Raw genomic sequence first — 24,942 nt, 5'->3', positions numbered from 1 at the left:
CAAGGCGGTGGCCCGTTCCTGTAGGTTCATGCTCTACAACATCCGCAGAGTACGACCCTGCCTCACACAGGAAGCGGCGCAGGTCCTAATCCAGGCACTTGTCATCTCCCGTCTGGACTACTGCAACTCGCTGTTGGCTGGGCTCCCTGCCTGTGCCATTAAACCCCTACAACTCATCCAGAACGCCGCAGCCCGTCTGGTGTTCAACCTTCCCAAGTTCTCTCACGTCACCCCGCTCCTCCGCTCTCTCCACTGGCTTCCAGTTGAAGCTCGCATCCGCTACAAGACCATGGTGCTTGCCTACGGAGCTGTGAGGGGAACGGCACCTCAGTACCTCCAGGCTCTGATCAGGCCCTACACCCAAACAAGGGCACTGCGTTCATCCACCTCTGGCCTGCTCGCCTCCCTACCACTGAGGAAGTACAGTTCCCGCTCAGCCCAGTCAAAACTGTTCGCTGCTCTGGCTCCCCAATGGTGGAACACACTCCCTCACGACGCCAGGACAGCGGAGTCAATCACCACCTTCCGGAGACACCTGAAACCCCACCTCTTTAAGGAATACCTAGGATAGGATAAAGTAATCCTTCTCACCCCCCTTAAAAGATTTAGATGCACTATTGTAAAGTGGCTGTTCCACTGGATGTCATAAGGTGAATGCACCAATTTGTAAGTCGCTCTGGATAAGAGCGTCTGCTAAATGACTTAAATGTAAATGTAAATGTAATGTATATTTTAATAAAACATTGGTGATGTACGTAAGGCTACTTACTGTGTGCGCCCCGCTGGCGAAGTCAATGCTATAACCAATTGTGTCACAGCTAACACCAGCTTGTGGTCAGTCTTAAATATCCCTAGTTGTGCTCACCGAATTTGGCCTATTGGTACACGTTTTTAAGGAAACACCTCAAATATTTCCACCCCTTAAATTAAATTGCAAAACTGATCTGCATTTGACACTTCCTCCTCCTTACCGCCAGCCGAAAATAGAGCCCTATAAGTGAATTTGTCCAAATACGTTACTGTTATATATTCTCTACTGTTGCCTGACATTTTATTTCAAATTCAAAATGCTGGAGTATAGAGCCAAATTGAAAAATGCAGCTTTACTGTCAAAATACATATGGAGGAGAAAGTAAATGTCATTGCTAAACGTCATTGCTCCTCTTGCACTCTCTCCCCTCCCTCTCTTCCCACCCACTCCCTTTCTCTCTCCTCCTTCTGCACAAACTCCCCTCCCTCTTTTCCTACCCACTCCCTCTCTCTGTCTCCCCTTCCGTCTCTGCTCTCTCCAGGGGTCGGTAGCCTTCGTGCCCCAACAGGCCTGGATCCAGAATGCCACTCTCAGGGACAACATCCTGTTTGGCTACCCACTGGAGGACTCTCGTTTCCAGGCTACGCTGGAGGCCTGCGCCCTGGGGCCCGACCTGGAGCTGCTGCCTGGGGGAGACCAGACTGAGATCGGGGAGAAGGTGAGAGATGACTGGATGGTCTGGAGGTGGTTAGGGGAGAAGGGCTGGTGCTAAAGAGAATGCATTGAGATTGAGTCTGCATCCCAAATGAATCATAGTCCGTCAGTAGGTACACTAAAAACAACAAATCCACGTGCCAGTGATGATGGACCATGTTTTTGATGGACCCTGTTTTTCCATCAACACAGCTCATTTAAATGCAAAAATGATGTTCTATCTCTATCGATAACAGCGTCTCTCATGTCCAGCTAATGACCATGGTGGGGTAAAACTCAAGAAGTAAAATGTACAGCTAATTTAAATGCCAATGCCATAGAGATTCAACTATGTTTTCTCTCTATAGCTAATGCCGTCTCTCGTGTCCAGGTAATGACCTATGTATGTCCCCGTTTCCCTTCCCTCTCCTCCGCTCTCTTCTCCTCCCTTCCCTTCCCCTCTCCTTTCCTCCCCCAGGGTATAAACCTGTCCGGGGGTCAGAAGCAGCGTGTGAGTCTGGCCAGGGCGGCCTACAGCCAGGCTGACGTTTACCTGCTGGATGACCCTCTCTCAGCTGTAGACTCTCATGTGGGCAAACATCTGTTTGAGGAGGTGGTGGGACCTAAAGGCATACTCAAAGATAAGGTGAGTAGAATGGCTAACCAATTAAATTGGCTAAATTAGATCAATAGACAGACAGATGAATGAATGGATGGACGGACAGATGTCCTATCTCTCTGATCCCTCCGTGGACTTGTGACCCATGGAGTACAGTTTTTCTCCTCTCCTCCCATTTCTCCTGCCCAACATCCTCTCATCTCCTCCCTCTTCTCCTCCTCCTCCTTCTCTTCCTTATCCTCCTCCTCTCTTACTCTTTCTCCCTCTGTAGACCCGTATCTTGGTGACCCATGGAGTGGGTTTCCTGCCCTATGTGGACGAGATCGTTGTACTGAAAGAGGGATGTGTTTCTGAGGTCGGGTCATACCAAAGTCTCAAGGACAGCAAGGGGGCTTTCTCTGAGTTCCTGGACACCTATGCTAAAGACGAGGGCAAGAAACACACTGGTGAGTGTGTGTGTATCACTGGCTTTGTGTTTGTGTTTGTGTAACGGCAGTGTGTGTGTGTGTATAACTGGTTGTGTGTGTGTGTTTATCAACAGACCCAACCTCTGATGGTGAGGAGGTGGGGCTAGTCCCTGATTTACAGGATCCTCAGGCCGACACCCCTCCTGAAGACATCGTCTCAATGACCCTGAGGAGAGAGAGCAGCATCCGACGCAGCCAACGCAATGGAAGGTATGAGAGAGAGAGAGCGAAAGAGAAAGAGGGAGAAAGCGTCTGAAATTACTCTTTAGTTCAGAGCCAAATCCCTGGATGGTTAAAGGGTGGACAAAAAAGCAGCACTTCACAGCCATTTTTAATAAACGGGCTCTGGAGAGGCGAAGGTCAAGTCATGCGTCCTCCGAAACATGACACCCCAAAACGTACTACTTAACACCCCCCCGCAACAACGTGTTGGAGGAAACGCAGTTCAACTGACGACCGAAGTCAGACAGCAGGTGCCTGGCCAGCCACAAGGAGTCGCTAGAGCACGATGAGACAAGTAAAGCTTCCCCAGCCAAACTCTTCCCTAGCCCGGATGATGCTGGGACAATTGTGCCTGGGATCAATCCCGGGTCTGTAGCGACGCCTAAAGCACTGCGATGCAGTTCCTTAGACCACTGTGCTACTCGGGAGGCCAGTTGGTTATTTTTTTAAAGAAAAAACATATGCCTCTCTGCATCTACCGTATGTAAAAATATGGGTAAAAGATGGATAGGAATGTATGTCTTATTCAGTACATGTAGTAATTGCTTGCTTTCTAATGTCAAAAAATCTAAAAGACGGACAAGCTACTATAACTTAATTGATAGCCTGAAATGGATTCAAGCAAGTTATTGCTATAGTTTTTTTTGTATGAATATTAGCATTTACAGTACATACAACACAATCAAACTAAAAAGTATCTTAAAATCAACATTTAGTAAAGTGATTGGTCTATGTTTAAAGCATTGAGACAGGTATTTCTCCGCTTTATCAATGAGTGCTGTAGAATGCCAAAAATAATTGTACACTCTAAACAGTACTGGTGAAAGAAAGTATAGTTGCAAACTGCTTATGAAATTTTATATAAACATCACTTCCCGGTGCCTCTAATTTTGGTAGCTCTAAAATGGCATCTGGGATTTCTTGTATGGAAATTGGTTCATCCAATTGCGGCTTAAACTCATCATGCAACTTTGGTAACTTAATGCAATCCAAACAATTCTAAAGATCTTTCTCACTACAATAGGTAGTAGGAAAAATACCTACAGGAAAAATACCTACAATAATAAGATATAAAAGTAACAAATAATTAAAGAGCAGCAGTAATATAACAATAGCGAGACTATATACAAATAAAAAAAATAAAAAAAATGTTACATCAATCTTACATCAGCTGATATATCAAAGTGCTGTACAGAAACCCAGCCAATAAAACTAACAGCAAGCAATGCAGGTGTAGAGCACGGTGACTAAACCTAAACTCCGTAGAAAGGGCAAAACCTAGGAAGAAACCTAGAGAGGAACCAGGCTATGTGGGGTGGCCAGTCCTCTTCTGGCTGTGCCAGGTGGTACCGTTAGTACCCGTCAGTGTGCGGGTGCACCGGTTAGTCAAGGTAATTGAGGTAATATGTACATGTAGGTAGAGTTATTAAAGTGACTATGCATAGATAATAAACGGAGTAGCAGCAGCGTAAAATATAAAGGGGGGGGAGATGATTGGGCAGCCATTTGATTAGATGTTCAGGAGTCTTATGGCTTGGAGTTAGAAGTTGTTTAGAAGCCTCTTGGACCTAGACTTGGCGCTCTGGTACCACTTGTCGTGCGGTAGCAGAGAGAACAGTCTATGACTATGGTGGCTGGAGTCTTTGACAATTTTTAGGGCCATGTATAGAGGTCCTGGATGGCAGGAAGCGTAGCCCAGACCAGAGACTCTTGTTTCTCATGGTCTGAGAGTCTTTTGGTGCCTTTTGGCAAACTGCAAGCGGGCTGTCATTTGTCTTTTACTGAGGAGTGGTTTATTAAGTCTGGCCACTCTACCATAAAGGCCTGACTGGTGGAGTGCTGCAGAGATGGTTGTCCTTCTGGAAGGTTCTCCCACCTCCACAGAGGAACTCTAGGGCTCTGTCAGAGTGACCATCGGGTTTTGGTCACCTACCTAACCAAGGCCCTTCTCCAGCGATTGCTCAGTTTAGCCAGGCGGCCAGCTCTAGGAAGGGTTTTGTGGTTCCAAACTTCTTCCATTGTTCTTGGGGACCTTAAATGCTGCAGACATTTTTAGGTACCCATCCCCAGATCTCTTCCTCGAAACAATCCTGTTTCGGAGCTCTATGGACTATTCCTTCGACATCATGGCTTGGTTTTTGCTCTGATATGCACTGTCAACTGTGGGACCTTATATAGACAGGTATGTGCCTTTCCAAATCATGTCCAATCAATTGAATTTACCACAAGTGGACTCCAATCAAGTTGTGATGGATGATCAATGGAAACAGGATGCACCTTAGGTCAATTTCGAGTCTCATAGCAAAGAGTCTGAAAACGTATTTAAATCATGTATTTCAGTGTTTTATTTTTTATTTTTTAATGTGCAAACATTTATTACATTTTTGCGTTGTCATTATGGGTTATTGTGTGTAGATTGACGAGGGACATTTTGTTTTCATCCATTTTAGAATAAGGCTGTAACGTAACAAAATGTGGAAAAAGTGAAGGGGCCTGAATTATCTCCGATTGCACTGTAATGACCTAATTCTAGCACTTTAATTTTCCTTTCCAACTCAGTTTCTTGTTCAAGTCGTTTCTTCTTTTTCCAGCCAGAATAACCTTGGATTGTACCCTTGAAAACGACCTTCATAAAATTGCTCGGTGTTTAGTAGAATTACAGAGAAACAACAACAAAAATAGTTTATTTTTAACAACAGAACAAAGCTGAGGGCATGACCCCTCTGCAAACAGAGAGTGAAGGCTGGAGAGAGAGAGAGAGAGACAGTGAGCGGGAGACAGAGACTTTATATAGGCTTACTGCCATTGTCACTTTATTGCATCATTTGTGAATGACTCCATCTTCTCTCTTTCCCATCCTTCCATTCTTCTACAGTGAGAATCAATATTAGTTCATTCCACCTTCATAACATTTTCTCCTCCAATGCCACTGACATGTGTTTGTGTTTATTATCAAATATACACTTACACTTTCCTCACATTTTCTCCATCAACACACCTCTTCTCACAATCTGTGTGTGTGTGTGTGTGTGTGTGTGTGTGTTTCCCAGTGTTAGGTTGAGAAAGAACAGTTCCCTAAAGAAACCGAAGCCACCTGCTGATGACGAGACCAAGAAAGGCCAGAGGCTGATCGAAAAGGAAACCATGGAGACGGGACAGGTATATTGTGGGCTGTGTACTATGGCCTGTATTGACTTAGAGCCTTGGTATGGAGGTGGGAAAAGTAAGACCACTTACTGTTTGTAGAACCCTGCAATAACCCAAAATCAAATACACTAATCTATAAACTCAGTGGCAATTGGTCATTCAAGGAATGAGAAATCATATGCACTCCAAAGAGTCCTTCGAGTGGTAATAATAGTAGTAATAACCCCAATACATTCTGTTGAAATTATAATTTGTTTAATATTAAAAGATAAAAAGCATTCAGAGAAAAACCCCCATCTAACAGTAAATATTCTCTCTTTGAAGTGTATATACAGTACCAGTCAATAGTTTGGACACACCTACTCATTCAAGGGTTTTTCTTTTAGACTATTTTTGACTATTTTCTACATTGTAGAATAATAGTGAAGACATCTAAACTGTAATGTGTACGCTAGGAGTCGGGAAGCAAGTACAGGGAGTGATACATTTTTTTTTAAATGATTCATGGAACAAAACAAGAACCACGAGTAGCGTACAAATATGAAACAGTCAATGACGTCTGGGGAAAGAACCAAAGGGATTGACAGATATAGGGCAGGTAATCAGGAAGGTGATGGAATCCAGGTGAGTCTCATCAGGTGCATATGCGCGTAACAATGATGGCAGGTCTGCGTAATAATGAATAAAATGGCAACGTCGAGTGCAGGAGAGGAGGAGCGGTAGTAGACACAAAACTATGAAATAACACATATGGAATCATGTAGTAACCAAAAAAGTGTTAAACAAATCAAAATATATTTTATATTTGAAGATTCTTCAAAGTAGCCTCGATGACAGCATTGCCACTCTTTGGCATTCTCTCAACCAGCTTTATGAGGTAGTCACCTGGGTTGTAATTTCAATTAACAGATGTGCCTTGTTAATTTGTGGATTTTCTTTCCTTCTTAACTAGTTTGAGCCAATCAGTCGTGTTGTGACAAGGTAGGGATGGTATACAGAAGATTTGGTAAAAGACCAAGTCCATATTATGGCAAGAACAGCTCAAATAAGCAAAGAGATACGACAGTCCATCATTACTACAAGACATGAAGGTCAGTCAATTCGGAAAATGTCAAGGACAGTCGCAAAAATCATCAAGAGCTATGATGAAACCGGCTCTCATGAGGCCCGCCACAGGAAAGTAATGGTGCCAGGGTTCCTCCAGATGTGACGCTTGGTGTCCAAACTTTTGACTGGTACTGTAGTTAAAATACATCCATCATTCTCTCTTTGTTGTCTCTCCCTCAATTCATTTAAATTCAAAGTGCTTTATTGGCATGAAATATTATATTTTTTCTCTCTCTTTATCTTTCTCCCGCTCTCTCTGTCTCTTTTTCTCTCTCCAGGTGAAGTTCTCGGTGTATCTCCAGTACCTACGTGCAATGGGCTGGGGCTACTCCACCATGTTCTTCCTAGTGTACTTCATCCAGAACGTTGCTTTCATTGGTCAGAACCTCTGGCTGAGTGACTGGACCAATGACGCGGAGGATTACTACAATAAGACCTACCCCAACTGGAAGAGGGACACTCGGATTGGTGTATTCGGTGCGCTAGGCGTGGCTCAAGGTAAGAGGAGAAGAAGCGAAAGAGCAAAGTTGCTTCATTGACCATGTTAAAGACACCTTATGAAGTAGGTGAAAGTGAGAGAAGAATAATACTGTGTTGTCCATTTGTAGAAATGGAAATGTGCTTTTTGGTAGATTTTTTTGCAACCCCCCCAAGACACACACACACCTGCTTTATTAAAATGGTCTCTTCTCCTCACAACAGGTGTATTTGTATTCATGGGCACCCTGCTCCTGGCTAACGGCTCTATCAATGCGTCTCGTATCCTCCACTCCCGGCTGCTAAACAACATTCTACGTGTTCCCATGATGTTCTTTGACACTACGCCATCCGGCAGGGTTGTCAACCGCTTTGCCAAGGTATAGGGGACAAACCTGCTCATTAGGCACCAAATGAGCAAAAAAACTGACTGAAACACAAAGGGACTATCTGGACTTCGGTCACAAATGTTTTCTTTTGCAAAATGTTTTAAAACGCTTTCTGTTGCTTGCCCTAATGAACGTAGCCCTGGCATATTTGGATATTACATTACCCCTGCGTTCGCTTTATCCTGGTTGGTGATGCTAATTATCGTTTGATGTCGCATCCTGTTTCCTGTTGTAGGACATATTCACAGTGGACGAGGCCATCCCCCAATCGTTTCGTTCGTGGGTCATGTGTTTCCTGGGTGTACTTGGAACACTGTTTGTCATCTGCCTGGCCACACCCTTTTTCACCGCCATAATCATCCCTCTGGCTGTGGTCTACTACTTCGTTCAGGTAGAAAGAGAGAAAGGAGTGTGTGGATGGGTGTGGTAGGAGGAGAGAGGGAGGGAAAGGGACTGAGCAATGATGTATATAAACCCTAGATGACAACAAGGGGGGTGCTGTTTTGAAGCCCCTGTGCAGCCATTTTTGTACTGCTCCACCATTGTAAAACATTTGCGAAGCAAAATAAATGCATTTATTCATGGTAACATACATTTTTGCCAAGTATATAGGTATGTATATTCTAGTACAGACACCTTAATGCATACTTTTAAAAATGCCGCCTCACTCCTTGAGTTGTGTTTTCATTTTGAACTTAAACAAGGTGGTTGAGCCCTGAGCCGCCTTGTGCTGGCCTTCTGGGTAAGGTGTGTCTTTGTGCTAAATCCTACCCACTCTAACAACTCTGCTATCATGGCCCTGGAGCTGGAGAGGAAGTGAAAGTCGCTTGCAAACTACAGCCGCCAGAAACAAACACAGAGCAGATGATGCCAATAAGCTAACTTGTTTGCAGATAAACATTTTCAGAACATTTCGACAGAAATATACATAATTCTCAGTTCTTGGATCTGAATCAAGCCAATCCAGAAACCAGATGAACATTGCAATACATTTTGAAAGGTGGACTGGTAGGTAAGTGCTGAGTTGTGTTTTTAGAATGCTAGCTAACTAGCATTATCATCTACAAACCAAACACACTCATGTCAACAATTTGCAAATCTAGCTCTAGCTAGCTAACGTTAACTATTTGAAATGAAGGCATTGGGCATCTTGTGGGGTTCATGCAGTGTAGCTACATGATGTGGCTATCGTTAGATTATTTTGAGTACAAAACAGTTTGAATACAGAAGATGTTAGCTAGCTAGCTAAATAGCCGTGTTAGCTAGCTTGAACACTGAACACACTAAGGTTAGCAGCTAACGTAGCTAGCTAGCTAGGATGCTAAAAACACAACCCATCACTTACCTACCAGTCCATGAGAACGGTGGCCATTTTGGTATCACTCTTCCATTTTCTCTAAATTAATTTTCATCCAGTTTCTGGATTGGTCAGCAAACAAGCTAGCTAGCTAGTTTGTTGACTTTGGCTGCACTGTGTATGTTTCTGGAGACTGTAGCTTGTAAGTGACCTTCACTTCCTCCCCTGCTCTGGGTACCATGGCAGCGGGACCATTTGAGTATGTGGGATTTGGCGCAAAGACAAACACACCTTGCCCAGAAAGTCTTCCCAGAAGAGTGGAGGCTGTTTTTAGATGCAAAAGGGGGACCAACTCCATATTAATGCCCATGCTTTTGGAATGAGATGTTCGATGAGCAGGTGTCCACATACCTTTGGTCATGTAGTGTAGCATTAGCAATCTAGGGTTTATATACAGTACATAATTTCGACACAGAGGAATGGGGGAGGGAGAGGATGGAAAAGAGACGGGGGGGGGGCAGAAAAAGATAAACACGGTAAGGAAAGGTTAGTCTTATTCAGTGTAAGATGTTTATATGCACCTTTGATATCCTGTTTACGAGTATCCCTATATACAAATAAATAATATCCACAAATAAACAGAATATTCCCAATTTGCCCAGGGAAAGCGTAATGACTCTTTTGACATGGGTTTTTTAAGTCTCATTTAGATATAGTATTTGTCTGCTTATAATAGGCTATATGTTAGTCAACCTGTCTATAATTAGATACATGGAGCTTCTCTTCTGTCATTACTTGATGCTCTAGAATACTAATTATACAACGGGTGGTTTGGAATTCCCATTGTTAAAGCTTCACCTGCCCATTATACAGTATGAGACAACATGCACATGGCCACGTTCATATAAAGTGGCATAGTTTACGTCGTTAGCTAGCAATGCACTACCACTCATACTTCTACAGCTGCGAGCATTAGCACCTGTAACTCGTTGTGGATGATTTTAAAGTAAACTTACTTTTGACCTGTTTTATCCACTAACGTTTGAATAATGGTGCCAACAAGAAGAGGCTATGGAAAAAATAAAACAAGATGAAGAGCAGGTGAACCAGCAACCTGAGCCTAGTGTTACCGTTAGACATGCAGAAATCACGAATGTTAGCGCTGCTATAAACGACACAGAAATGGAGAGAAATGGAGAGACATTATGTAGCTACATAAAGACAAATCAACTGGGCAGTGTCGTGACATCGTATTAGTTAATGTGACGACTGTGGCTCATCGAATGATTAAAGGGTTCTAATTGCGTGATTAACTGAATCAAAGCAATTATTAATTCATTAACCTGGGGCACCATGGGAAAATGAGTTTTTATCGAGTTTCTATTTCCCAAATTAACTCAAAGAATATCAGAATATCGATTTTACAACAGCCGCTAATTAATCAGTTACCTCTACAGTCTCATTCTGAACGTCGCATAATCCGGGAATCTGCACGGACCCGGGTCTTACCAATGAGTTCGTACCACACCAATCTTAGTTGAGTATTTATTCACTAGAAAGCTAAAATGATGATAAAAGATATACATACTCAAAGCATATTCTAGGCTATTGATTAGAACTTAGTATAACGAGCAAAAAATGGGGATTTAAAAGAGAGAGAAAAAGAGAAAGTACATGAGATAAATATACATTTGGGGGAATTTGTCAGCTATGCTTATTCTAACCCTAGCCTTGCCCCAAACTGCCACTCTTGTGAGTCAGAATATAATGATGTAATTACGTGGGGAAGGTCTCCGTGGATTCTCCGCGTGGACCGTTCAGGCTGCTCAATGACGCACTTCTCCGGCAAAACTCTTCGGTGGTCCTCACGATGTCAGTGTCCTTTTGGCTTAGGAGTCTGTTCCCTCGCCCTTGCTCTGGAAGGGCTCTTCTGAGGACAGACAGCTCTGTAACTCTGAGCTCACAGCGTAGGAACGATACAGTGTAGATACCACGATTCGATGGGGAGTGGAGGCTAGGTGGTTCGACTTGAATTCACCCACTTAGACACAGATACTCATCCGTAGCTTGGGTAGAAAAATATTTCTTTGTCTTCAAACTTGTGTTGCGTTTTGGGTTCGTTGACTTTTTAGACCTCGGCTGCAGCTTGGGTCACTTAGTCTGATCTGTTCATTCTTCACTCACAGGTTTTATACCCTTGGGTCAGAAGTGGGTGTAGCCGCCTTTAGGGCAATTCCCTGGGCGTACCAAGTTAGGGGCAAGGTCTAGATTTTACTCAAATCCAATTTTAGACAACTAACTTCACATTTCATCTTTACCAAAACATTCTCTTTGATTTGGACATTTTACATAAAACATACACTGTATAAACATCAAACATATACTAGGTAAACTGTTGACGTTACAATGTTTTCTTAATAACGTCATCCATTAACCTTTAATAACAAAACAAAAATGACATACATTTTCACATTCCATCTATCGTCATGACCACCATTGTGGCTGATGGAAACCATTGTTCCAAAGTTCCTTTATTTCATGTTTAATGTTCTGAGGCTGGTTCTCCATATTGAGGGGATACGGGACTGTTGTGTGGTCTAAGATTTACCAGGGTCGTGAGGGGTCATAAAACCCCCACATCTTCAGACCCCTAGATCTCTCCTCCTCTGTTGGGGTTAAGAGATAATCTCTAGGGTTGTGGTCTTCTGTAACCTGACCTGATCAGGACAATCATGACAGCAGTGATCTGGCAAATGTTTCAAAAAATAATATGGGTAATATTCTCAGGAGTTTCTATGCCACCTACTGAATACGGAGTGGTTTGATTTGCAGTTGCACTTTTGCCGACGAGGCAATGAAGGAAATCGCAAACTGAAGCCAGACTCATTCGTAATAAAAGACGACAAAAATGGTTTGAGATATGCAGCACTGAGTTTCAATGAAGAAACCAAGAACCACAAAAATGCAATGGAAAGAGACAGAGAGAATTGTCATGGCTACATGCATGGCAGAACTATGGACATCGTCTCTAGAAACCAAGGTTCTGGAACTATCAAACAGCGCTTGGGTAGTTTTGCTTTACTTTTCAGACAATATGAATAGAACTAAACGACCAGAGAACGCCAAAAATGTTATTTGACTACCAATGAATGTAGCATCACGTTTTGTTGAAAAATGTATAGTTTGGGAAATAATCTAGATTTCTTTTAATGGTACCAGTTGTATTAAAGCAATAATACACCCGAGTCTATTATGATATACATTATTGAAATGTATATGGGGCGGCAGGGTAGCCTAGTGGTTAGAGTGTTGGACTAGTAACCGGAAGGTTGCAAGTTCAAACCCCCGAGCTGACAGGGTACAAATCTGTCGTTCTGCACCTGAACAGGCAGTTAACCCACTGTTCCTAGGCCGTCATTGAAAATAAGAATTTGTTCTTAACTGACTTGCCTAGTTAAATAAAGGTAAAATAAAATAAATATATCATGGCTGTGGTGGTCTACACCACTCGGGTTCACATTGTGGCTATGACCACGTCACACCCATGATAAAAATGTCATAACACATGGCCTCCCGTGTCTTATGGCTTGAATAAAGCCTTGCTCTAAAGAATGTCATGAATGATAGAATGAATGCATCATCAACTATCTAGTTGACATCGGGAAACCAGGGAGGTTTACGTGTATAATTTTGAAATTACATCAGTTTGTTGACCGGTTTTAAGGAAATTAAAAGCTTTGAAAACGATACAACATGTTTCTGATAGTATTTCAGTTCGTCTTGGATGCATATTTTGATGTGGTTGAAAGTGAATTAAATACGGTCCATTTTTATGTTGCTGAATTTTTGAGAACTTTTAGTCTACATGAGACGGAACCTACATGTGCATTCGCTCACATTTTCTCAAGATGAAAGAAATTATATTCCTCCACTCCTGTTCTCGAGACAAAATTAACATTCGGTCTATAATTTTACTCCAAGAAACACTTAACTCTGTAGGAGTTAATACTGTAATAGGCTACAGTCAGTGTTGAGACTTCAGTTACTATTCCAACTATTACTGTTCCCATCCGAACTTCAAAAGGTGATACTCTGCAAAACTGAGCCTGCGCAAACCGCAAAAACTACGTTTAAGCAGGATAAGATGTTCACATGCCACAGTGTCCATCTAAGATCAGCATATCCCAGGCATCTTATTTGGGTTTCTCAAAACAGGGATAGGAGCTTATTTGGGTTTTTGTAAACGGCATATGATGTTTCTATGCGTCAACGCAAAAACGGAATACTTCAGTATCCCAAATAATAACGGGGTATTGGTGTGCATCTAAACATGGTCAGTGACACTTCAGTATATGATTTGTGAATTATTTATTCTCTCTCTCCTTCACTCCTCCATCCACTCTCTCCCCTCAGCGTTTCTACGTGGCAAGCTCACGGCAGCTGCGTCGTCTGGACTCTGTGTCTCGGTCTCCCATCTATTCTCACTTTGGAGAGACAGTGTCTGGTCTATCGGTCATCCGGGCCTATGGACACCAGGACCGCTTCCTCAAACACAACGAGAAAATAATTGATGAAAACCTCAAGTCGGTCTACCTGTGGATAATCTCGAACAGGTCAGGAACAAACTCAGTTTTGTTCATGTCAAAACAGCACGGGATAATATGAGTTCCATTCTGTCTGAAATGTTACGGTGAATCTGTGATGTCTGATGTTTGACTAAATGTCTGTCTGTCTTGTCAGTCTTGTCTCTCTGTCTCACAGGATGTTGCTGAGGGGAAGACGGCTCATAATAATCACTGGAATGGAGTGAATGGAATGGTATCACCCACATGGAAATCATTTGTTTGACGCGTTCGATACCATTCTATTTATTCCGTTCCAGCCATTACTATTTGTATTTGTATTAATTATGGATCCCCATGAGACACTGCCAAGGCAGTAGCTACTCTGCCTGGGGTCCAGCAAAATTAAGGCAGTTATAGAATTTTAAAAACATTACAATACATTCACAACAGATTTCTCAACACATTAAGTGTGTGCCCTCGGGCCCTTACTCTACTACCACATATCTACCACACAAAAGCCATGTGTACGTGTGTGTATAGTGCGTACGTTATCGTGTGTGTGTATACATGTGCCTGTGCCTATGTTTGTGTTGCTTCACAGTCCCCGCTGTTCCAAAATTTGTATTTTTATCTGTTTTTTTTTCATCAAATTTCATTAACGTTGTGGAATAGAGTTCCATGTAATCATGGCTCTTCTGTAGTATTGTGCGCCTCCCATAGTCTGTTCTGGACTTGGGGACTGTGAAGAGACCTCTGGTGGCATGTCTTGTGGGGTATGCATGGGTGTCTGAGCTGTGTGCCAGTAGTTCAAACAGACAGCTCGGTGCATTCAACATGTCAATACCTCTCACAAATACAAGTAGTGATGACGTCAATCTCTCCTCCACTTTGAGCCAGGAGAGATTGACATGCATATTATTAATGTTAGCTCTGTACATCTAAGGGCCAGCCCTGCTGCCCTGTTCTGAGCCAATTGCAATTTTCCTAAGTCCTTCTGTGGCACCTGACCACATGACTGAACAGTAGTCCAGGTGCGACAAAACTAGGGTCTGTAGGACCTGCCTTGTTGTTAGTGCTGTTAAGAAGGAAGAGCAACACTTTATTATGGACAGTCTTCTCCCAATGTTATTGACCATGACAGTTTACAATCCAGGGTTACTCCAACCAGTTTAGTCACCCCAACTTGCTCAATTTCCACATTATTCATTACATGATTTAGTTGAGATTTAGGGTTAGTGAATGATTTGTACCAAACACAATGCTTTTAGTTTTTGAGATATTTAGGACTAACTTATTCCTTTCCACCAATTCTGAAACTTACTGCAGCTCTTTGTTAAGTGTTGCAGTCATTTCAGTCGTTGTAGTAGCTGATGTGTAAATTGTTGAGTCATCCGCATACATAGACACTCAAAGCCAGTGACATGTCGTTAGTAAAGATTGAGCCCATCCTCCCCAATTAAGGTGCCAGCAGACGCCTGTGTCTGTCTTCATCGTCTGTCTGTCTGTCTGTCTGTCTGTCTGTCTGTCTGTCTGTCTGTCTGTCTGTCTGTCTGTCTGTCTGTCTGTCTGTCTGTCTGTCTGTCTGTCTGTCTGTCTGTCTGTCTGTCTGTCTGTCTGTCTGTCTGTCTGTCTGTATGTATGTATGTATGTATGTATGTAATGTCTTTCTTTCTGTCCTGCAGGTGGCTGGCCATCCGTCTAGAGTTCCTTGGTAACCTGGTAGTGTTTTTCTCAGCTCTGCTTGCTGTCATTGCCCGGGACTCTCTGGACAGTGGCCTGGTCGGCCTCTCCATCTCCTATGCCCTCAACGTGAGTACACCACACGCGCGCGTGCACACACACAAACAGTGTTCTTCTGTGTTGTGCCTACTGAATATGACCTTGGGGAACCGATTATTTATCTCTCAATTCACTGTACTATACCAGAGAGAGGAGTGCTTTGTTGAGGATGGTTGAGCTGTGCTTTCAATGGTCAAATCTCAGTAAAATGAAGGACTGTATGAGGTGTTTCAAAGGACTAACTGGTTTAGGGTTTGAGCTGCCACCATGGTATCGGTCAGAATGAGGAGATGGAGATAAGGAATCCAGGTTTAGAGTTGAACACGATCACAGAGGCACATGGGGGAGGGTTTTGGAATGGAGGTTTGGTAGGGCCGGTAGTGTGGTTGGTAGGTAGGTAGGTAGGTAGGTAGGTAGGTAGGTAGGTAGGTAGGTAGGTAGGGAGGGAGGGAGGGAGGGAGGGAGGGAGGGAGGGAGGGAGGTAGGTAGGTAGGTAGGTAGGTAGGTAGGGGTAGGGAGGGAGGGAGGTAGGGGGAGGGAGGGAGGGAGGGAGGATGAGATACAAAATGGAAACATTAAAAACAGAAACATAAACGGTGCATTCATGGCAATGTACTGCCAGGTGGCTATGGGGGAAATATGGGCTTAACATGTACTGTATATTCTGCTTATATAGGGAACTGGGAGGGGTGACAGCAGAGAAGAGGTGACTAGGGTAATTGGGACTAATTAGGTGTCCTGTTGTGTCCTGTGCTATGACCCTTCACAACACTGGCTGCGTTTACACATGTAGCTCAAATCTGATCTTTTGCCCAATTATTTTAAATAAATATTGTGGAAAAATATCCGAATTGGGCTGCCTGTGTAAACACATCCAATGTAACTTGTGCATCTAGACCTGTCTTTTATATGCGATCATCATATTCTGACAGCAGAAGTCACATACAGTATACTGTAAATATGAAGAGTAGATGCTCTCAAATGTAAGTGCCATTGTGTTACCATCTAACCAACCTGAACTCTGATTCAGTTCTGTTAAACTGAAGGCCCCAGTGGTACTTTAATGGTCATACATACTGAATATATTAATATTATTATTATTACTTTATTTTGTTTGCACATTGAGATGATCTTGTGATGAAAAATACTAATGTATTATTATTATGTAAGGAGATGAATCAGGGTTCAGTCCTGGGTTATACTGTTGAGTACACCCTGACACATGTCTATTTGCAAAAAGCACTTAATGGATTTTATGGATGATGGAATGATAATGAAGTGATGATGTCTTGATGGTAATGACCCTAACCCCTGACATGTAGGTGACCCAGACACTGAACTGGCTGGTGAGGATGACATCAGAACTGGAGACCAACATCGTAGCTGTGGAGAGAGTCAGCGAGTACACGGATATGGAGAATGAGGTCTGTGTGTGTTCAATGAGAATGACAGATACAGCTGACGTCAGAAGTTTACACACACTTAGGTTGGAGTCGTTCAAAATGATTTTTCAACCACTCCACAAATGTCTTGTTAACAAACTATAGTTTTGGCAAGTCGGTTAGGACATCTACTTGGTGCATCATTTTTCCAACATTTCTTTACAGACAGATTATTTCACTTATAATTCACTGTATCACAATTCCAGTGGGTCAGAAGTTTGCATACACTAAGTTGATTGTGCCTTTAAACAGCTTGAAAAATTATGTCATGGCTTTAGAAGCTTCTGATAGGCTAATTGACATCATTTGAGTCAATTGGAGGTGTACCTGTTGATGTATTTCAAGGCCTACCTTCAAACTCAGTGCCTCTTTGCTTGACATGGGAAAATCAAAATAAATCAGCCAAGAACTTTGGAAGACTTCTCCAAGTCTGGTTCGTCCTTGGGAGCAATTTCCAAACACCTGAAGGTACCACGTTCATCTGTACAAACAATAGTACGCAAGTATAAACACCATGGGACCACACAGCCGTCATACTGCTCAGGAAGGAGACGCGTTCTGTCTCCTAGATATGAACGCACTTTAGTGTGAAAAGTGCTAATCATTCCCAAAAACAACAGCAGGACCTTGTGAAGATGCTGGAGGAAACAGGTACAAAAGTATCTATATCCACAGTAAAACCTATATCGACATAACCTGAAAGGCCGCTCAGCAAGGAATAAGCCACTGCTCCAAAACCGCCATAAAAAAGCCAGACTTCGGTTTGCAACTGCACATGGGGACAAAGATCGTACTTTTTGGAGAAATGTCCTCTGGTCTGATGAAACAAAAATAGAACTGTTTTGCCATAATAACCATCGTTACATTTGGAGGAAAAAGGGGTAGGCTTGCAAGCCGAAGAACACCATTCTAACCATGAGGCATGGGAGTGGCAGCATCATGTTGTGGGGGTGCTTTGCTGCAGGAGGGACTGGTGAACTTCACAAAATAGATGGCATCATGTGGTAGGAAAATTATATGGATATATTGAAGCAACATCTCAAGACATCAGTCAGGAAGTTAAAGCTTGGTCGCAAATGGGTCTTCCAAATGACCAATGACCCCAAGCATACCTCCAAAGTTGTGGCAAAATGTCTTAAGGATAACAAAGTCAAGGTATTGGAGTGGCCATCACAAAGCCCTGACCTCAATCCTATAGAAAAGGTGTGGGCAGAACTGAAAAAGTCTGTACGAGCCAGGAGGCCTACAAACCTGACTCAGTTATATCAGCTCTGTCAGGAGGAATGATGGCGCAGTCACAGGGCCGATGTGGAGGAAGCGAGGTGGCACTGGCCTGCTGAAAATTTCCCGGAGGTCCTGGTACTTCGCGGGAATGGCAGAGAGGTCCGGGGCCAGTAACCCAGTCGATCAGCGGATTATGCCTCTGGAGTCAGGAAAACCCCAAAACCTCAGGTGCATGAGGGGATCTGATGGGTAGGAACTGCATAGACTCACTGTGATTACCCGACACTGTCAGGTTAATGGGACACGTAGTGTGGGTAACTCTGCCAATAGAGCACCCATCCAATGCTCTGACATCCATGGGAATGGAGAGGGGTTGTGTAGGGATTCCTAGCTCTGACAACAGGGTAGCGTCCATAAGGCTCTCGTCGGCCCCAGAGTCTATGAGCAACCGAAGAGATTTTGACCGGTCACCCAACAACAGGGTAGCATGGATAGGGGTACGAGAAATGGAAGATGGGAAACTCCCCGTACTGCTCATCAGCGTACTAGTACCTACTAGATAAAGAATGTCCCGTAGCTCCACAATACAGACAGCTCTCGATGTTAAGTCTGCGTAAGCGCTCAGCAGGAGACCATCTAGCCCTGCCCAGTTGCATGGGTTCCAAACAGACTCCCTCTTACGTTGCCGTTACCGCCCATCAATCCAGATGGTCAAGGCTATGAGGGAGTCAAGGTCCAGATGTAGCTCACGAGCTCGTCTATAATCTAATCTGTGAAGGAATGGGTTGAACAAGGCTTCAGGTTTCCAGGCACTCTCAGCCGCCAATATGTGAAAATCCACCCCGTACTCTGCCACACTACGGGAATCCTTACGCAGTTGGAGAAGCTTTCGAGCTGCCTCCCTCCCGGACAACGGAGAATCTAACACATTTACATTTACATTTAAGTCATTTAGCAGACGCTCTTATCCAGAGCGACTTACAAATTGGTGCATTCACCTTATGACATCCAGTGGAACAGTCACTTTACAATAGTGCATCTAAATCTTAAAGGGGGGTGAGAAGGATTACTTATCCTATCCTAGGTATTCCTTAAAGAGGTGGGGTTTCAGGTGTCTCCGGAAGGTGGTGATTGACTCCGCTGTCCTGGCGTCGTGAGGGAGTTTGTTCCACCATTGGGGGGCCAGAGCAGCGAACAGTTTTGACTGGGCTGAGCGGGAACTGTACTTCCTCAGTGGTAGGGAGGCGAGCAGCTTACGTACCTCCGCCACAAACTCCTCCAGTCTGAGGCAAACGGTGGATTGTTTATCCCACACCACCGTACCCCAGGCAAGAGCCCTCCCGGACTTCAGCGTTATCACGTACGCTATCCTCCAGCGATCTGAGGGAAATGAAGAGGGCTGCAGCTCAAAGATGAGGGTACACTGGTAGAGAAATGCCCGGCAGGATCCGGGATCTCCAGCGTAGCGCTCCGGAGGAGGTAAATGGGGTTCTTGGGATTCCGGGGTAGAAACACCGCTGGTAGCGGGGTATTTGACAGTCTAGGGGTGTTACTGTATTGGCGGGCTGCCTCACAGACAAACCGTGGAATTGCTTCAGCAATATGTTGAAAGCACGGTCCTGGTGTTCCGCCAAGGCCTGGAGTCTTTCCAGAAGACCTTGAAGTAACTTGTGTCTTCCAATGGTGGCTCCCTGGGAGGAGACGGCGTTGTGGAGCTGGTTCGAGTCTGCTGAGGATATGACCCAGATGCAGACACAGGAGGCGGATAGTACAGTTCTCAGATAATTTATAAACACGAGGCAGGCAAAGGGCAGGTAGATGACAAGCAGAGGTTTGTGAGTCAGGCTGGTACAGGACAAGCAGGCTCGGGGTCAGGGCAGGCAGAGACTCGTAATCTGGTCAGAGTCAGGCAGGAACAGGATGTCAGGCAGGCATGGGGTCAGGGCAGGCTGAATGGTCAGAACCGGGAAAAACTAGGAAACGAAACTTGAGGAACAGGAAGATGTGAAAGCACGCTGGTAAGCCAAGACAAGAGGGAACTGGCAACAGAGAACGAAGGTATAATGGGGCAGATGGGCGACACCTGGAGGGGGGTGGAGACAAGCATAAAGACAGGGGAAACAAATCAGGGTGTGACAGTGATAGACATTTGGGTGACAACTAAACCAAAAAGCAGACAGATTTTCCATTGGAATTTGGTTGCGCATTTAGATGGTTGAAGCATAGGTATAACACATTGAAAATTCAACTATCTTTTTGAGTTTAGACACTCATTGACCAGTGTCTCAACCAAATATTACCCAGTTATCCATGTTGAAATTACATAGTGTTCCCAGTGGGAAGCATTTCCTGACAAGGCTTTGCAGGTGTAGAATGAGACCTTGTTTGAGCTGAGTGTAGAATATGTTGAATTTGAAAACGTACTGCTTGTGAACAGTCTGATGTTAAATAGACAGTGAAAACATGCCTGTTCTGTGACTTACAGTATAGAAACACTGTGTCTTTTTACTGACTCTGATCTTTTTTAACTCGTTCAGTCAATAGAATGGCTAATTTCGTTCATTTGATTCAGTAATTTCCAGGGCACGTAGGATCACCACGAACCCCCAACCCTGGCATTGTAAGTGTCATGCTCTATCAACTGAACCACACAGGACCCCAAAAATAAGACTGCTTACTGATGCCTTTGAAGCGAGGTCAAGTGACGAACTGCACATCACTACTGGCGTTTGCCCTGCTTCAGACACACTGTTTTAGAACACGCGTGTGCCGATACATTTCCGTGCGACAGTTTTCTTAAGCTAGTTTTGGTAAACGTGTGTGTGTGTGTGTGCTACGTGTATCTTTCTTCGTTAGGTGGAGTTGTATATGAAACGTGTATGTGTGTTTGAACAGGCGGACTGGGTGTCAGAGATACGACCGCCAGAGAAGTGGCCTGAGGCTGGGAGGCTGAGGTTCGAAAACTTCAAGGTCCGCTACCGACCTGAACTGGACTTGGTGCTGCACGGGATCACCTGCGACATCGACAGCACAGAGAAGGTGGGTGAGAGAGACAGAGAGACCAGCGTCAGACACTACACATACCGTGGGGTCCGAAATGATTTACACACTTGATAAAGTATTAATAGTATTATCATACTATTTTTATACTAATACAATTGCTCAGAGAAAAGAGATTTTGTTGAACAAATAATATTAATTTTCCTCGAAAAGGTAGGGTTCAAACAGTCATTATTGCTAATCTTTATCAAGGGTATCAATCATTTTGACCCGACTGTCTGGTATCATATTTCACATACCATGTCGACAAAGAAACAATGTATAGACTGTAACAGTCTACGTGCAAAGGAAACTAATGGGACCTATAATAATTATTCACCCCCCAGGACTTTTTCACATTTTGTTGTGTTACAAAATGTTGCTTTTGTCATTGATCTCAAAAAACAAATCTATAATATCAATGTGAAAATAATAACGTTATAAATGTTTACAAATTAATACAAAATAAACAACTAAAATATATTATTCACCCCCTTTGTTATGGCAAGCCTAAATTAGTTCAGGAGTAAAAATGTGGCTTTAAAAAATGACATGTTAGATGGTCTCACTCTGTATGACATCACGTCTCATAAAGAAGGGCAGCAATTGGTGTATTGGCCATACAGTATACCACAAACCTCCGAGGTGCTTTGTTGCTATTATAAACTCGTTACCAATGTAATTAAAAGCGTAAAAAAAACCTGTGGTATACGGTGTGATCAGTGGAGGAAGGGGAGGACCAATTTCAACAAACGTACTAACTAAAAATATTAACATTACATTACATTTACATTTAAGTCATTTAGCAGACGCTCTTATCCAGAGCGACTTACAAATTGGTGCATTCACCTTATGACATCCAGTGGAACAGTCACTTTACAATAGTGCATCTAAATCTTAAAGGGGGGTGAGAAGGATTACTTTATCCTATCCTAGGTATTCCTTAAAGAGGTGGGGTTTCAGGTGTCTCCGGAAGGTGGTGATTGACTCCGCTGTCCTGGCGTCGTGAGGGAGTTTGTTCCACCATTGGGGGGCCAGAGCAGCGAACAGTTTTGACTGGGCTGAGCGGGAACTGTACTTCCTCAGTGGTAGGGAGGCGAGCAGGCCAGAGGTGGATGAACGCAGTGCCCTTGTTTGGGTGTAGGGCCTGATCAGAGCCTGGAGGTACTGAGGTGCCGTTCCCCTCACAGCTCCGTAGGCAAGCACCATGGTCTTGTAGCGGATGCGAGCTTCAACTGGAAGCCAGTGGAGAGAGCGGAGGAGCGGGGTGACGTGAGAGAACTTGGGAAGGTTGAACATCAGATGGGCTGCGGCGTTCTGGATGAGTTGTAGGGGTTTAATGGCACAGGCAGGGAGCCCAGCCAACAGCGAGTTGCAGTAATCCAGACGGGAGATGACAAGTGCCTGGATTAGGACCTGCGCCGTTTCCTGTGTGAGGCAGGTTCGTACTCTGCGGATGTTGTAGAGCATGAACCTACAGGAACGGGCCACCGCCTTGATGTTAGTTGAGAACGACAGGGTGTTGTCCAGGATCACGCCAAGGTTCTTAGCGCTCTGGGAGGAGGACACAATGGAGTTGTCAACCGTGATGGCGAGATCATGGAACGGGCAGTCCTTCCCCGGGAGGAAGAGCAGCTCCGTCTTGCCGAGGTTCAGCTTGAGGTGGTGATCCGTCATCCACACTGATATATCTGCCAGACATGCAGAGATGCGATTCGCCACCTGGTCATCAGAAGGGGGAAAGGAGAAGATTAATTGTGTGTCGTCTGCATAGCAATGATAGGAGAGACCATGTGAGGTTATGACAGAGCCAAGTGACTTGGTGTATAGCGAGAATAGGAGAGGGCCTAGAACAGAGCCCTGGGGGACACCAGTGGTGAGAGCGCGTGGTGAGGAGACAGATTCTCGCCACGCCACCTGGTAGGAGCGACCTGTCAGGTAGGACGCAATCCAAGCGTGTTTATTAATTAATTAATTAACATGTAACCAAATAATTGATTAAAACTGTTTTGCAATGAAGGTCTACAGTAGCCTGAATAGCACTCTGTAGGGTAGCACCATGGTGTAGCCGGAGGATAGTTAGTTTCCGTCCTCCTCTGTGTACATTGACTTCAATACAAAACCTAGGAGGCTCGTGATTCTCACCCCCTTCCATAGAATTGCACAGTAATTATGACAATTTCCAAACTATCAGAGCTCTTGCCATGCTGTCCACCCAGTCAAAGGATCAGAGAACGAATCTAGTACTGAAAGCATAAGCTCCAGCTAGCTTGCATTGCAGTGCATACAATGTGGTGAGTAGTTGACTCAAAGAGCGAGGAAGACAACAGTTGAACAGTTTGAACTAATTTTTTATTTTTTTTATTAAAAAGCAAGAGAGAGTGAGCTAGCTATATTTCTGAATTTTTCACTTACTTATTTAGCGAATGCAGCTAGCTAGTTTAGACTACTCAAACAGAGAGGGATGCTATGTTAGCTGGCTATGGCTATCCAACACTGGAACTCTTCCAAGTCAAGATAAGCATTTCGTTTTATTAATTTATTGCCACAGGGGCACGTGGGTGTAACTGCTAAACTCCTTGCTGACTGTACACTGTACTACATGATTGTTGCGGGTTTACTAACTTGTTAGTTTTAGTAGCCATGTAAGCTGTGTGTAGCAGTTAGTGTTTATGATATGAAGTTTTGGCTTGGAAAGTTTGGAAGAGAGAGCGTAGATGTGAGAAGAAATTATACAACGATCAAAGGTCTAATGCCGTATGTATGCAGCTGCTATGAAAGTGAACTCTGTTTGCGTGTGACGGGGTGTATTCCTTCCACCGATTCTGTTGAAAAACATTTTGTAAACGGAAGTAAATTTAACGAAACGAGGATAAACATAACTGAATTTGTCCAATATAAACTATTGTTTGCAATTGTTGGAATAATGATCACACCCTAGATCAGCTACATGCAGGCAAGAGTGTGCAAAGTGGTATTGAAAGTGTCCGTCTGTCACATTGATTACTTAAATTCCTCTCCACCTGTGCACCGAGCGTACGTTGTAAACTTTCATTCATAACCTAGGTTGTAGCATCCTCATGATGGGTATAGGGAGAATATGAGTATCATGTAGTAGCCTAAACCTATTGATGTTACATTGAGCTGGGTGAATGGAATATGAATGACAGTCTTCCAAAATGCTTTAATAAAAAATAAGGCTAAAAACAATCATTCTCCCCCATCTTAAACGGCACCGACCGCCACTGGGTCTGATATACCACGGCTTTCAGCCAATCCGCATTCAGGGCATGAACCACCCAGTTTATATTTCACAACAGCCAGTGTTTGTGTTCTTGTATGTTAAAACCTGTTGAAGCGTTAAAACCTGTTAAAACCTGTTCCTCTCAGGGAACGCCCCCCCCCCGTTCCAGCGGTGGCGCATGGATTGTAAAAATATTCTTAGAAATATTTAACCTCCACACATTAACAAGTCCAATAGCTCAAATGAAAGATAAACACCTTGTTCATCCACCCAGCGAGTCAGATTTCTAAAATGTTTTACGGCGAAAAAACATAGCACATATTTATGTCAAACCACCACAAAGACACAGACGATATGCAGCCATTTTGTCGAACAAAAGATGCAATCACAAATGCAGGATTAAAAGAAAAATAATTCACTAACCTTTTGAAAATCATCATCAGATGACAGTAATAGGACATGTTACACAGTACATTTATG

General features: G+C 43.7%; 1 protein-coding gene across 1 annotated transcript in view; it reads left to right on the top strand.

The window, feature by feature from the left end:
* Positions 1 to 24,942, top strand: part of abcc2 (ATP-binding cassette, sub-family C (CFTR/MRP), member 2) — a 67,773-nt gene that overhangs the window by 29,254 nt on the left and 13,577 nt on the right. Inside the window, exons 17-28 of the mRNA XM_035753883.2 lie at positions 1,293 to 1,469; positions 1,923 to 2,090; positions 2,335 to 2,509; positions 2,605 to 2,740; positions 5,803 to 5,911; positions 7,285 to 7,504; positions 7,709 to 7,863; positions 8,108 to 8,263; positions 13,583 to 13,782; positions 15,417 to 15,543; positions 16,836 to 16,937; positions 21,075 to 21,218. Of these exons, the coding sequence (XP_035609776.2) occupies positions 1,293 to 1,469; positions 1,923 to 2,090; positions 2,335 to 2,509; positions 2,605 to 2,740; positions 5,803 to 5,911; positions 7,285 to 7,504; positions 7,709 to 7,863; positions 8,108 to 8,263; positions 13,583 to 13,782; positions 15,417 to 15,543; positions 16,836 to 16,937; positions 21,075 to 21,218 (1,869 nt within the window). The remainder of the gene's footprint in view (positions 1 to 1,292; positions 1,470 to 1,922; positions 2,091 to 2,334; positions 2,510 to 2,604; positions 2,741 to 5,802; positions 5,912 to 7,284; positions 7,505 to 7,708; positions 7,864 to 8,107; positions 8,264 to 13,582; positions 13,783 to 15,416; positions 15,544 to 16,835; positions 16,938 to 21,074; positions 21,219 to 24,942) is intronic.

The sequence above is a fragment of the Oncorhynchus keta genome, chromosome 36, assembly GCF_023373465.1.
Source record: "Oncorhynchus keta strain PuntledgeMale-10-30-2019 chromosome 36, Oket_V2, whole genome shotgun sequence".
Taxonomy (NCBI): Eukaryota; Metazoa; Chordata; class Actinopteri; order Salmoniformes; family Salmonidae; genus Oncorhynchus; species Oncorhynchus keta.
This window is presented reverse-complemented; position numbering and strand designations above follow the sequence as displayed.